Source organism: Salmo salar, chromosome ssa04, assembly GCF_905237065.1.
Source record: "Salmo salar chromosome ssa04, Ssal_v3.1, whole genome shotgun sequence".
NCBI classification, from domain to species: domain Eukaryota; kingdom Metazoa; phylum Chordata; class Actinopteri; order Salmoniformes; family Salmonidae; genus Salmo; species Salmo salar.
The window spans coordinates 42,066,154-42,081,333 of NC_059445.1; the positions used below are offsets into that span (position 1 = coordinate 42,066,154).

The 15,180-nt window shown below is 42.9% G+C and overlaps 1 protein-coding gene across 9 annotated transcripts in view; it reads left to right on the plus strand.

The window, feature by feature from the left end:
• LOC106603116 (latent-transforming growth factor beta-binding protein 3) overlaps nt 1–14,293 on the plus strand; it is a 38,782-nt gene extending 24,489 nt beyond the window's left edge. For 2 of the 9 annotated variants that reach the window (XM_014196363.2, XM_014196360.2), the window contains exons 13-29: nt 2,942–3,073; nt 3,174–3,302; nt 3,436–3,555; nt 4,052–4,174; nt 4,679–4,801; nt 5,367–5,486; nt 7,207–7,335; nt 7,546–7,716; nt 8,120–8,203; nt 8,339–8,467; nt 8,593–8,730; nt 8,854–8,994; nt 9,514–9,642; nt 10,621–10,782; nt 11,310–11,405; nt 11,545–11,676; nt 13,215–14,293. In XM_014196363.2, the coding sequence (XP_014051838.1) occupies nt 2,942–3,073; nt 3,174–3,302; nt 3,436–3,555; nt 4,052–4,174; nt 4,679–4,801; nt 5,367–5,486; nt 7,207–7,335; nt 7,546–7,716; nt 8,120–8,203; nt 8,339–8,467; nt 8,593–8,730; nt 8,854–8,994; nt 9,514–9,642; nt 10,621–10,782; nt 11,310–11,405; nt 11,545–11,676; nt 13,215–13,390 (2,234 nt within the window). In that variant the 3' untranslated portion in view covers nt 13,391–14,293. The remainder of the gene's footprint in view (nt 1–2,941; nt 3,074–3,173; nt 3,303–3,435; nt 3,556–4,051; nt 4,175–4,678; nt 4,802–5,366; nt 5,487–7,206; nt 7,336–7,545; nt 7,717–8,119; nt 8,204–8,338; nt 8,468–8,592; nt 8,731–8,853; nt 8,995–9,513; nt 9,643–10,620; nt 10,783–11,309; nt 11,406–11,544; nt 11,677–13,214) is intronic. The other 7 variants (XM_014196367.2, XM_014196364.2, XM_014196362.2 and 4 more) reach the window with 6 other exon arrangements.
• The last annotated feature ends 887 nt before the right edge of the window (nt 14,294–15,180 follow it).

Genomic DNA, 15,180 nt, shown 5'->3' on the forward strand with positions numbered 1-15,180 from the left:
ACTCCGTCACTCTCCTTCTTGGTCAAATAGCCCTTACACAGCCTGGAGGTGTGTTGGGTCATTGTCCTGTTGAAAAACAAATGATAGTCCCACTAAGCGCAAACCAGATGGGATGGCGTATCGCTGCAGAATGCTGTGGTATCCATGCTGGTTAAGTGTGCCTTGAATTCTAAATAAATCACAGACAGTGTTACCAGCAAAGCACCCCCACACCATCACACCTCCTCCTCCATGCTTCATGGTGGGAACTACACATGTGGAGATCATCCTTTCACCTACTCTGCGTCTCACAAAGACACGACGGTTGGAACCGCAAATTTGGACTCATCAGACCAAAGGACAGATTTCCACCGGTCTAATGTCCATTGCTCATGTTTCTTGGCCCAAGCAAGTCTCTTCTTATTATTGGTGTCCTTTTTTAGCAGCAATTTGACAATGAAGGCCTGATTCACGCAGTCTCCTCTGAACAGTTGATGTTGAGATGTGTCTGTTACTTGAACTCTGTGAAGAATTTATTTGGGCTGCGATTTCTGAGGCTGGTAACTCTAATGAACTTATCCTCTGCAGGAGAGGTAACTCTGGGTCTTCCTTTCCTGTGGAGGTCCTCATGAGAGCCAGTGTCATCATAGCGCTTGATGGTTTTTGCGACTGCACTGGAAGAAACTTTCAAAGTTCTTTAAATTGACTGACATTCATGTCTTAAAGTAATGATGGACTATCATTTCTCTTTGCCTATTTGAGCTGTTCTTGCCATAATATGGACTTGGTCTTTTACCAAATAGGCCTATATTCTCTATACCACCGCTACCTTGTCAGAACACAACTGATTGGTTCAAACTCATTAAGAAGGAAAGAAATTCCACAAATTAACTTTTAACAAGGCACACCTGTTAATTTAAGTGCATTCCAGGTGACTACCACATGAAGCTGGTTGAGAGAATGCCAAGAGTGTGCAAAGCCATCATCAAGGCAAAGGGTGGAGATTACTTTGAAGAATCTCAAATATAAAATATATTTTGATTTTTTTAACACTTTTTTTTATTACTACCATATTCCATGTGTGTTATTTCATAGTTGTGATGTCTTCACTATTATTCTACAATGTACAAATAGTAAAAATAAATAAAACACCTTGGATGAGTAGGTGTGTCCAAACTTTTGACTGGTACTGTAATTCTACCTTGAAAGTTAATAAAATTGTGACCCCACTTTTGAATGTTTTGGTACATGTACTGTAGAGCTTTTCTTTGTCTACACCCTTTCAGCATCGTTCACACCCTCTTAAGCCTTAGCACCACCCATCTCTTTAAGGATTCACATGCATGACATCAGCAGTCTGGTGGTCCAAAATTGCATAGCTGGTGTATTTTAAATCAAATAAACCCATCCGTTTAACTATATGTCAATCTAGCAAACCAGGCAACTAAAAGCAACTTTCTTACCAATGTTTAGGTTTGTTTCTAGCTTGTTAGCTAGCTAGCTAATGTTAAGTTAGCTGGCTATTCAGTTCAAATAATGACCGCATCATATAGCTGACAACGTCTTAACTTTAGCTAATTTGTATTCATTATTACAGGAAGATAAACTCACAACAAGTTCATTATTTACAAGGTAATGGCAAGCTAATTACAGAAAATAGTTTACGGTTGTGAGTGTGACAAAATAAAAGCAGGGCATTCTACCAGATAATTTTTGAACTTGGACACTGTCTCGTTGGCCTAACGTTATATCCTAATTTGACTTTGGTGCAGGTCATTTAGTTCTTCACATTACCATCTCTGATTAACACACACTATATCAAATACAATTCAAGTTTATTTGTCACATGCACAAGATACAGAAGATGTAAACTGTACAGTGAAATGGTACCTTGCATAGTGGAGTCTTTTGTTTAGACATGTAGCTAGCTAGCTAGCTAAACAATGAACCATAATCCCAACTCATAACGTTACTACCCTGCATGAATCTGAAGGTAGCTAACCAACTAGATTCAATGTTACCTAGCTAACATTAGGCTATAACTAGCAATGCAAATGGATCTGAGATACGAATAATATTACTACACAGATCATACACGTAACATTAGCTAGCGAGCCAGACAGCTAACGTTAGCTAGCTAGCTAACAGTACTCATTAACTTGCAATGAAAATGACTTTCTGACAAAATGTGAAATGTATATTATCTGAAAATGTAGCTAGCTAGACTCTTTTACCCATATACATGGATGAACGCTTCTCCCTCTCTGTTACGGATGCCATGGTTGCCCATAATTTGAATATGTAGTCTGGAGACAAGTGTTTTATACAACAGCCTTTTGTGTGTTCTCTTTTCGACTCCCTCCACATATTTGCAATCAAACGCCAGAATTTTCTCCATCTCCTTAGCTATCATACTCTGCTTCCACCCGGCATTCCACTGATTTCAAAACTCTGTCCTCCAGAAAGAGGAGAGCAACAGTTTTGCAGTAATTCATTATATCTTTAAAAAGAATAGGGTTAGAAAGGATTACCTACACATACTGAGCAGCCCTTTGTTATAGACAGAAGCGTGGTACATGGTAGACCAATCCAAGCTCATCTCTCGGCATGTCCAGCCCATCCATTATCTCAGTCAATCATGGCTAGCGGGAAGGTTCCAGCCTTTTTCCGTGGCTAAACCAACTAGGCTTGTAATTTAACAATTTTATTCATATTTACAGATGGCATACGAGTTTGTTATTAAGACATATGAAAGTTCACATGTTCCAGAAGGCATTTCTGCCAATAAACACATTTTGATTAAAAATAAATGTTTACGTTCAAATGCCTCTCTTGTGAAGTAGTGATGTGTGACATATGCCTAGTTTTAAGAAACGAGTCACAATTGAACTTGCGTGTTAATTCTCTAATGGAGTTGTAATCTCTCAATTCCCTAAACTTCTAAGTTATCCCTCTCTGCCAGATGATGATGAATGTGACACTGAGCCATGTGGCCACAGCAGAGGAATCTGCATCAACACAGAAGGCTCCTACCGCTGCCGCTGTCTCCATGGCTACAAGCTCCTGGTGTACCATGGGAAGCTCAGGTGTATAGGTGAGTGGTGTGGTGTGGGTTCAATTGTTCAAATGTTATCTTTTAGTCATCATGTTGTCACTTGGGATTTTTCATGAGTGTGTTTTGATCTTATCTTTAGATGTGAATGAGTGCTCCAAGATGGACATCTGTGGGCAGGGGGGTCAGTGTGTTAACCTGCCAGGGTCCTACAAGTGTGAGTGTCACAAAGGCTTCAGGAGCAAGTCACAACGCCAGCCAGCCTGTGAAGGTAAGAGCGGCATCTGCTGCCCTCATATTTCTTTGTGTGTGCGCAGTGTGTGTACGTATATGTATGTGTGTCCGCATTGATTTAGTAATGTTTATGGGTGTCTGTGTTTGTCTCATGTCTTCTAATGCCTCAGATATAAATGAGTGTCTGGACCCCAACAGCTGTCCCAATGACCAGTGTGAGAACACACCAGGCTCCTACGAGTGTGTTCCCTGCTTACCTGGTCACCAGGCCCAGGGTGGGGTCTGCTACGGTGAGACCCAATAACTTCATGTATGCATACTAAAGAGAACGCACACCAATCAACTCTTTTCATTACCTATAACTGTCTATCTCACTGTTGTTATACCTTTTCTAACTTGAGCCTTTATGTTTGCTGATGTGTTGCCACCTAGTGGCCATGCCACCATAGTTGGCATTACTGAAGAGGATAGTCTGATGGCAACAGGGAAAGCAAGTCAAATCAGCAGTTAGAATATTGAATCTGTACATTCAATATGTTGACCTTCCCCAGTTAGTTTTGTCTGAACCATGACATTGAAGGCATTCACTATTCAGAGCTGTGTGTGATGTAGAGAATGGATTTGATCAGTCATAGTCAATAAATCAGCCATAGGGAGTCTGTCCCAGACACACAGGGCCAGCAGGCAGGATGCCAACAGGCACTGGGCCAGTCCAGAGCTGGTATTCCTCTGTATGACTGATTGTTTCCACCCCTACCCCCTGCAACCCCTCCACCTCTCCACTAGATGTCAATGAGTGCCAGAAGCGAGGTGTGTGTCCCAATGGGCGCTGTGAGAACCTCCCAGGAACCTACCGCTGCCTCTGTAACGAGGGCTTCCTCCCAGCAGCAGACAGCAAAGGCTGCAGAGGTCAGTTCACTGATTAATGTTAAATAGAATATCTCTTAATGCTGCACAGACACTATTTTATGCTTGCAGACTTGCAGTGCTGTAGTGGTTACCAGTATTTCTGCACAATATTGAAAAAAGAGAACTAGGTAGCATAGCGGTGAGAGAGGCGAGCCAGCAACCAGACGGTTGCCAGTTCGATATCCGGGAATGACGGGAAAAATCTGTCGGGAAGTGAGCTCGCAACTAGAAGGTTTCTGGTATCAAATCCTAGATGCAATTTCCTGCCGTTGTGCCATTGAGCAAGGCACTTAACTCCAATAGCTCCTCGGGCTCCCCTGCACCTCTCCAAAACCGTACTGTATGTGAATGCATGTGTGTCTTTCAGATGGGTTGGGTTAAAAGCAGAAGTCAAATTTCAGTTGGACCTTGTGTGCAATTGACCAATAATGTGATCTTATTATCTGAATGGGTATGTGGGTTCTATTGACAGGCTGCGTGTGTCTCCACCTCTCTCCCCTCCAGACATTGACGAGTGTGAGGATGACAGACTGTGTGCCAACGGGCGCTGTGTCAACACAGAAGGCTCCTTCCAGTGCCAGTGCTACCCAGGATACCAGCGTACTCAGGAGGGCAGCCATTGTGAAGGCAGGAGCTACTTGTTACTACTCACTACAGCTCCATGGAAATGTTAACAACATTATTACACTACCAGTGAAGTATAAGTAATATGCTCACTGCATAGGCAGCGCGTGAGTTTCCGATTTGCAGAAGCTATTTGTTTACCATGAACCTTTTCCTTTATGATAATGCATTGCATGCATCTATCATCACATTTGCAGACGAAATGAAGATATTCCTAGTGTGATAAGTACATAGATTGGGTAGTCATAAGTAAGGTTAGGTTATTAATATAACTCAATCGTATAACAATCCCAAATTGTGGGCTCCTCGACTATAGGCTATGCCCTTGTGATTTAAAACATTTTAAAGAAACAAATCCTCTTTGGCTAAATCATAGCCTCTGGTGTAGTATTTTGAATGGTTTTATTTATTTCTGTACAGACAGGAGTAATCATATATTTTTGGCAAATTTAATTCAGTTTACTTTAAGGGAAGCTTTGCCTATTGGGTATGGCGCCTATGGTCCACTGTATAGAGCTGGTGATCAAACACATGGCCGTTGTTTGATTGTGGTCTTTTCCTCCCTCAGATATAAATGAATGTGAGCGTCCCTCTAACTGCCAGAGGGGGCGCTGTATCAACAGCATGGGATCCTACCGCTGTGAATGTCAGAAGGGTTACATGCTGGTCGGGGGTCGGAGGTGCCAAGGTCAGTCCGTCTCCACCCTCTCCATTGGTTTCAAGGAGATAAAGTAGCAGTCAAAAGTTTGGACACACCTACTCATTCAAGGGTTTTCTTTTTTTTAAACTTATTATTTTCTACATTGTAGAATAATAGTGAAGACGTCAAAACTATGAAATAACACAGTAAATAAAAAAGTGTTCATCAAATCTAAATATATTTTAGATTTTAGATTCTTCAAAGTAGCCACCTTTTTTTTGCCTTGATGACAGAGTTGCACACTCTTGGCATTCTCTCAACCAGTTTCACCTGGAATGCTTTTCCAAACAGTCTTGAAGAAGTTCCTACATATGCTGAGCACTTTTTGGCTGCTTTTCCTTCAATATGCGCTCTAACTCATCCAAAACCATCTCAATTGGATTGAGGTCGGGTGATTGTGGAGGCCAGGTCATCTGATGCAGCACTCCATCAATCTCCTTCTTGGTCAAGTAGCCCATACACAGTCTGGAGGTGTGTTGGGTGAATGTCCTGTTGGAAAACAAATGATAGTGCCACTAAGCGCAAACCAGATGAGATGGTGTATCACTGCAGAATGCTGTGGTAGCCATGCTGGTTAAGTGTGCCTTGAATTGTAAATAAATCACTGACAGTGTCACCAGCAAAGCACCCCCACACCATCACACCTCCTCCATGCTTCACGGTGGGAACCACACATCCATTCACCTACTCTGTGTCTCACAAAGCGGTTGGAACCAAAAATCTAAAATTTGGACTCATCAGACCAAAGGACAGATTTCCACCAGTCCAATGTAGCTCGTGTTTCTTGGCCCAAGCAAGTCTCTTCTTATTATTGGTGTCCTTTAGTTGTGGTTTATTTGTTGCAATTCAACCATGAAGGCCTGATTCATGCTGTCTCCTCTGAACAGTTGATGTTGAGATGTCTGTTATTGAACTTTGTGAAGCATTTATTTGGGCTGCAATCTGAGGTGCAGTTAACTCTAATGAACTTACCCTCTGCAGCAGAGGTGACTCTGGGTCTTTTGAGCCAGTTTCATCATAGCGCTTGATGGTTTTTGCATTTGAAGAAACTTTAAAAGTTCCTGAAATTTTCCGCATTGACTGACCTTCATGTCTTAAATTAATGATGGACTGTCACTTCTCTTTGCTTATTTGAGCTGTTCTTGCCATAGTAGAGACTTGGTCTTTTACCAAATAGGGCTATATTTTCTATACCACCCCTACTGTGTCACAACACAACTGATTGGCTCAAACGCATTAAGAAGGAAAGAAATTCCAAAAAATTAACTTTTAACAAAGCACACCTGTTAATTGAAATGCATTCCAGGTGACTACCTCATGAAGCTGGTTGAGAGAATACCAAGAGTGTGTAAAGCTGTCATCAAGGCAAAGGGTGGCTACTTTGAAATATATAAAATATAAAATATATTTTGATTTGTTTAACACTTTTTTGGTTACTACATGATTCCATATGTGTTATTTCATAGTTGTGATGTCTTCACTATTATTCTACAATGTAGAAAGTAAAAAAATATATAAAAAAATAAAAACCCTTGAATGAGTAGGTGTGTCCAAACCTTTGACTGGTACTGTAAATCATTGGTGTTAACCATTCTGGCAGTTGAGCTTTGTAACCAGTGGAAACTGTCATAAGTCAAGCTTAATGGAACTCATGAGGATTGTAGCAGATGTTTGTAACACATTCTCCCTCTCTCTCTCTCCTACCCAGACATAGATGAGTGTGCGACAGACAGGGGTCTGTGTCAGCCGCATGGTGTGTGTGAGAACAGACAGGGCTCCTATGTGTGTGTGTGCAAAGACGGCTTCATCCTGTCTGAGGACAAGCACAGCTGTGAGGGTAAGATTACTGATATCTTCTCACCCTCTCTCTGTATAGCTATATTCTACACACACACACACACACACACACACACACACACACACACACACACACACACACACACACACACACACACACACACACACACACACACACACACACACACACACACACACACACACAGTCAAACACTCCAATCTGTTTCCTCTCTGCCCCCTTCCCCTCCAGAGATTGAGGTGGCCGTGGAAGATAAGAAGGAGTGTTACCTGAACCTGGATGACACAGTGTTCTGTGACAGTGTCCTGGCCACCAACGTCACCAAGCAGGAGTGCTGCTGCTCCATCGGCGTGGGCTGGGGGGACCACTGTGAGATCTACCCCTGCCCCGTCTACCACTCATGTACGTATCTCATGCCCAACACAGGGGTTAAAGGAGCTGAGATGACATAGTCTAATACAGACAGAATCTTGTCTGTTCTACAAAATATATTCCCAAATAAATATATTCTCAAATATTTGTAGCTGCTGGGAAAGTCATTCATGAAAGGGGAGGTTAACTTGGCCCCAGACAATCGATCTGAGATCCAGTGAAGTTTCAGTCATCTGATTTTCCTTAGGCTTTAACCCCTGGCCCAACAACATTCACACTAGTTTAACAAACCATCAAGTGGGCTGGGCGGTCAGTTCACTTATTTCAGCTGTTCAATGTCATTCATTGATCACTTAAAGCAGGCATATGAAGTGACTAAGTCAAGTGGGATAGGTACATTGTTTAATCGACTTCCTGTTTTTCCCTCAACCAGCTGAGTTCCACTCCCTGTGTCCAGTGGGCCGAGGTTTCTACCATGAGGAGGGAGTGACTGAGTACGGCCTGTCTGTCCATAGAGGTGAGTAGCTACACAACCTCAACCCAACACTGTTGCCGTTTTCTCATTTACACCATTCCTTTATATGACAATATTTGTTCTCTCCGGGGGAGTTTGTTTGTGTTGAGATCTGTGTTCCTGTCCCTCTGTGCACAGATATCGATGAGTGTGTGCTGTTCTCCAATGAGATCTGTAAGGAGGGCCGCTGTATGAACACACAGCCTGGCTATGAATGTTACTGCCAACAGGGCTTCTACTACGACAGCAACCTACTGGAGTGCATCGGTAACCACAGAGACCCACACCTCGCAGGCCTGCACCAAAACACACCTCTGTATTATTACATATGAATACACATCAGATATCCCATTTAGTCACAGCTCCTCTATGGTAATGTGTCTCCTCCTCAGATGTGAATGAGTGCCACGACGAGTCTCTGTGTACCAACGGTCAGTGTAAGAACACCAGAGGCTCCTACTACTGCACCTGTAAGTCCCCCTGGATCTATGAAGCCTCCAATAAGAAGTGTGTCATCCCCACTGTGGCAGGTGAGATCTGGCTAGAGCCCTCTACTGCACATACTGTACCCGCATCCACACACACAGGGAGGTGCAGGACAGGCCATAGAAGAGGACTGGTGTTAAGTCAGCGGTGTGTTTGTGTTGTTGCAGGTGTGGATGAGTGCCAGGACTCATTGAACTGTAAGAATGGCCACTGTGTGGACACCCCTGGGTCCTACTACTGCATCTGCTCTCCCCCCTGGATCCTGGCCACGGACCGCAACAGCTGTGTGACCCCAGAGGAGCAGGCTGGTGAGTGGAGGAGAGCGTACTGCTGTCCTTAGCAGGGCAGTTGGTGGGCTCAGGAAGCTCGGGATGGATGATTGGGAGACGGGGGTGGTGTGAGAGAGGCTGGGTAGCCTAGTTCACAGTGGGTTGGTTCTCAGTGGTGTGTCTGAAGGTTGAATGAGAGAATGTTTTTTTAATGTTAGTTCCAGTCTAACACTACTAATCAGCCAGACCTGCCCCTTCAGCCTCACCCGCTCTGACATTTACATAACCTCATGTCTGTCACATACATCAGAGATAAACTCCAACACAACCCTGGTCCTATAGCCACTTCCTGGCCCGTGTTCACTGGAAGGATCAGTGTTCACTGTTGTACCTATAGACACCCAAACACTCTGCATGCTCTCAGGAAGCAGTGTAACGTAGCGATCTGCCTGCAGGCCTGTTCAACGTCACTTTAAGCTGTGAGCTGGCCCCAGGCTGGTGTCCGTCCGTCCGTAGGTTGTGTAACCGTGTCTGTGGTGTCTGTGGTGCCCCTTGCAGATATCAATGAGTGCCAGGACCCCTCGTACTGTAAGAATGGGAGGTGTGTGAACACGCCCGGCTCCTTTCACTGTATATGTACCCAGCCCCTCACCTTCAGCGCAGCGCTCAAACAGTGTGTCTATGACGGTGGGTATAACCAATCGGCGCTCAGCTCACCTGAGCCTGACCAATCAGTGCTTAGCTCACCTGAGTTTTGGCTTACCTGTACACCTGCCACTCCTGCTACTCTTTTTTTTAACTCCTCCCCCTTTGAGCCCCCTCTCCCCAATAATGACCCTATGCACAGGCTCACCACTCCCCCCTCTTGCTTGTTTCTATAGAAACACACTCTCAGTTTAGTGAGGGAGATCACGAGACTTGAGTTAGTCAATGTGATCTCAGTTCTATAGATTCAGTGTGATCTCTGTTGTACACCTCTCCGTTTCCGTGGTTGTCCCACTAAGCTTGCATAGTCACAGGAAAAAACTTCATTACTTCATCCTTCATTGTGTGCACTTGCTTGTGTGTCTGAGAAACAGTGAGGGAGTAGACATAAAAGGGAGGCAAATGAGATGGCTTGTGGCATTTTCTGCACCTTCCTTTCTCCAAAGCAATGTTTCTCCTTTTAACCAAACCGTTTACTATTGTGATACATGTGATGTTGTAACATGTTGGAGACGTTGTTGTGACATTACACTTGTGATTGTGTTACTTTCTTTCAATCATTTTGTTGTAAACTCCCACAAGTTTGAGTTGACAATACGGCTTTTACTTCATTGTATCTAGCTGATCTTTATGGCTCCATCCTGGTGTGTGACGTGTGACCGTAAATGAATGTGCCGAGCAGAGGTCTGGTATGGCTCTGAGCCCTACCAACACAAGCTAGGCCTCATCACTTATTCATATCTACCTGCTGGCTGTTAACATACTGAGCAATTACTTGCTTAATCATAGAAGTCATGAGAAGCTTCAGGATCTGGTCTGCTTGTGTAATGCAGGAGAAAAGATTGGCTTCTTTGTTTGATTAAATAGTACTTAAGATTCCTCTCTTTCTTTTTTTTTCTCTCTCTCTCTCTCACACTCTCTCTCCCCTCCCCCCCCCCCCTCCCTCCTTCCCTACCTCAGACCGCACAGCGGCCCATAAGGACGTGTGTTTCCTGCAGGTGGATGAGGACCTGATCTGCAGCCACCCCAGGAACGGTTTGGTTGTCACCTACTCTGAGTGCTGCTGTCACTATGGCCGTGGCTGGGGCCCTGAGTGTAGGACCTGTCCCCAGAGAAACTCCGGTGGGCACCAGCACCATTTCTTTCACTGGTTTTTGGTCTGCTGGTCACTCCAGTTTCGGCTTTGCCCATATCAGCATAAATAGTCTAATACTAATAAATTAAAGTGCATCTGTTTTAATATCAATATCAAATAATTTCTGGGTAACAATAAAGTACATTACTGTAACAGATTTCCATAAAAATAGCTTTTTAGCAAAGGGCTGTCTGGGAATGGTCTGAGTGGGGATAGGCAAATTGAAAACTAGTTGATATTGGCAGAGATGTTTGGAACTCTCTTTGTTATTGGTCTATTAACCAATTTACCGCATGGGGATGTTACCATGGAAAGCCAAAACTACCGCCCATGCAAACCTGCTGATTAGAAGGTCCTGTGTAGATTGTACTTTCAACCAGCAACTATCAGGAAATAACATACATGATTTTCATTCGTTTACAGTGTTAGTTTCATCAGCTGTTGTACAATATGATATAAAACACAGGAAAACAGAATTTTGACTGCAGAAAACATCATTCTTCCTCTCATTCAGGGATCTTTAACCGGCTGTGTGAGATGCACTTGGAGACGGAGTCTGATGGTGAGGGAGATTTCCTGGCAGCTTTCGCCAACTACAACCCAGGTATTGGTAAGGCCTGTAATATATTTGATTACACTCTGAATTTGTTTCGAAATTTACCTCAGAGCACACCCTCTACTGTTAGACCACTTGAATAATATTTTCTCTGTATCTTTCATTCTCACTCTCTCTTTCTGTTTTGGCTCAGAAGGGGACAGCTCAGAAGAGGACTCAGATGAGTGTAGTTGTGCCAATGGTCGCTGTGTGCGTTCCTACCTGGGCACTATGTGTGAGTGTAACACAGGTTTTAGACTGGACCACTCCCGCACCCGCTGCACAGGTATGTTGACAATCCACCTGTTCTGTCTGTCTGCTTCCCTTTAACTTTGTGTTGGATTAGAGTGAAGGCGAATGCTTGGATTTTATTTTCAGTTCAGTCGTCTCAATCTTTAGGTGGATGCCAATTTGGATGCTCATCAATTCTGCCGAACAGAAGTGTCTCTATATAATTTGTAGCTGTTGTCCTTCGTTCAAGTGTTTTGACAGACATGCCTGAAATTTTATTTAGCATTGAAAAGAACATCTGGTTGTTGATTTTATATGCAATGTTCCCTCTAAGCTGCGTGTGTTTGTGCACGGGCGCCAGCTCCCAGGACTGCAGCGCAGAAGAACTATCAGTCCGAGCAGAGAAGCACGAAACTGAACTTCACTCAACTTTCTAGTTTTCCCCATTAGTTAACACTATAAACGATTCCCTCTACTGTGGGAATTGACAATATTAGCCACTTTCAATGCAACATACCGAAACGAAACAAACTATGCAAGACTTAGTATGCAAGAGATTTTCTTGTAGGCAGAACGCACCGGAGTAGGATTCTATTGCATTGACAGGCACAACTCAGCCCGTACTCTACAGACCAATCAGAACTGCAGTATCCCTATATGCAAATAGACAATTGCCATATATGGATCTGTGCCATTCACTTTGAACTGGACTGTGTTTACAGCATGAGTGGTCACGAGTAGATACACTTGTTTTGAGATCAAAGTCGAGAGCTCCATGTAGCCACGTGTACACATTTGTTAATATTCTTTGCTAGTTAGTAAGTTATTAGCCCTGTTATAGATAATCAGCAATGGAGGAGTGGTTGCTTTGTACAAGAGCACAAAACGTGTGCATTTCTAGCCATCTTTGAAAAACGAGTCAGGTAAAGAGCATTTTTTCTCTCTTAAAGGGGCAGTGTTGTATTTTGAGACTGGCATGAATAAGTTAAGTAGCCAATAGGCAGAGGGTAGGATAATTTGTCTGATTCTCTAATGGTATGGGAATAATAATAAACGTTATTTTGTGAAGTGGTTTCTTGCATTAAACAACACATTTTCAGTCACCTCCTTGTCTGAAGGCCTAGTGTAAAACCGGTTAATGTCAAGCCCTGCATATTTTTTTCAAAAGTCTCAAAGAATGTAGGCCTACATCGAACAGCACAAATTGGCTGCTACTATAGGCTGAAAGATAGAACAGCTATTTAAAACAGCTAGTTAAAATGTTATGGGATGCATTTTCTCCGTTGTTTTTTATGGTAGGCCTCTCTGAATGGCCTGCATTATGATCAAGTAGTCACAGTAGCCTACTTGGCCGCTGTTATAACTGTAACTTAAAGCAGGTACAGCCTCAGTGTTCACAGTAAACGCGCGTCAAACGTTGCACAGAATTTTCACAAGTTCAAGTTTGCGCTCAGCAGACCTAACATTTGCCTTGTTCCGAATTTTTTGGGAGGGAACATTGTTTATATGTAAATAGATGTGCAGGCAGATGGCAAGCTCTCTGTTTTGTTTCAAACCACCTTCCTCTTTCTCTCTCCCTCTCTCTCTTTTCAGATATTGATGAGTGTGCTGAACCAGGGGTCCGAGTTAATCCATGCAAGAATGCCCGGTGTGTCAACACCATTGGCTCATTCAAGTGCTACTGCAAAAATGGCTTTGTCCCTGCACGAAGGCCCAATATATGTGTACCAGGCACGAAGGCCCAACATACCCGTACCAGGGCTCTATAACAACTTTATCTCTGTCAAACATACACAAATACACACATGCAACCCCTCTGTCTTATACGTTCAATATTCAGTATGTTGTGGTGCCTTGAAAGGGCTTTGAAATGTTTGAAATGTAGAAAATGTGTTATTGTCGTTGGCTCCTCCTTCACTGAACTTAGATGCAGCATAGGCTTCCAGTTTGGTTCTTAGCAATTATTTTCCTTGTACCTAATTAAGATAATGCTTTGGGGGGAAAAAAATTGAAAAAGGTAACATATTGGTTTATTTTGTATGTATTTTTGTAATTATTATTTTTGTAACTGTTTGTGTCCTTTGACTGTTAAACTTGTGTTTTTGTTTATTTGTTGAGTTGTTTCCTTGTTGCATTGATCTCATACATCCATGAATCTTAAGCCCTCCTGCAGGCAGTTTGATGAGGAACTTCCTGTCAATCCCACTCCCTTCCTGTGTGTCTGAACTCCTGTATGAGTAGAAGACCCTTATTGTACAGTTTGGGATATTAGACTCTTCATTGTCCAGTTTTGTAAAGTATGTGAAGTGGAGATTACTTTGTTGCCTGTTGGATCGGTGCCTGTCAAGCTCCTGTAATCATTTGTTTTACGGGATGTTTTGGAAAGAAATTGTACTTCATTGGAAACCATTTAATTGCCTTGTAGATTGTTGGCATGTGGATATTGAGTGCAAATGAAGCTAGACTATAGGTAAAAGGTAATATTCAGACCTAACTCGTGTATCCAGAGGAAATCCTCCGAAGTACGATGGAAAATCAACCCCAAAGCAAATGGAATGGCATGCTTAGTGACTTCTCTTAACAAAATGACAGAGTTTGTTTGCCAATGCATTGTAAGGAACCAAAGTGGCTTTTGAGAGAAAGAAATTAAACTGCAGAAGTCAACCACCAAATGTGTGTTTGTGACTGTATTCTTTATAAAGTGGATTCGTTCTTTTTTTGGGATTAGACATTTTTTTCCATCCATATCCTGTTCTGTCCATGAGAAGAAAATCAACACAGGCTCATGCACTATAGAACAGATTGCTTCATAAATTATTCACGTTACATGTACTCAGGGAGATGACGAGCCTCTGCCAAACAAATGCATTATAATCAATATACAGTTTGTTTTAATATTCATTGTCATTGATTGGTGTGAAATTCTCATCTATTAAGACTGGCTATGAAACTGATACAGAGTATGACATTAAAGAAGGAATATCTGACAAAGATGTATTCAACGGGTGGAGAAACGGGGTTTCTTCTGCCTGCCATGGTCAATGGAGAAGAAATAAGACTTCAAAGTACTTCAGAGAGAATGGCTGAGAGAACTCTATTGTGATCCACATACTGTAGACCCTTAGTACACCAAACATCAACATGTATAGTCCATGCCCCGACTCTACATGTTAACTCCAATGCTTCCCACAGTTGTGTCAAGTTGGTTGGATGTCCTACGGGTGGTGGACCATTCTTGTTACACGGGAAACTGAGTGTGAAAAACCCAGCAGCGGTGCAGTTCTTGACACAAACCGGTGCGCCTGGCACCTAGTACCATACCCCGTTCAAAGGCACTTAAATTTGTTGTCTTGTCCATTCACACTCTGAATGGCACAAATACACAATCCATGTCTAAAAGCGTAAAATTCCTTCTTTAACCGGTCTCCTCCCCTTCATCTACACTGACTGAAGTGGATTTAATAAGTGACATCATTAAGGGATCATAACTTTCACCTGGATTCACCTGGTCAGTCTATGTCATGGAAAGAGCAGGTGTTCCTAATGTTCAGGGTCCCTG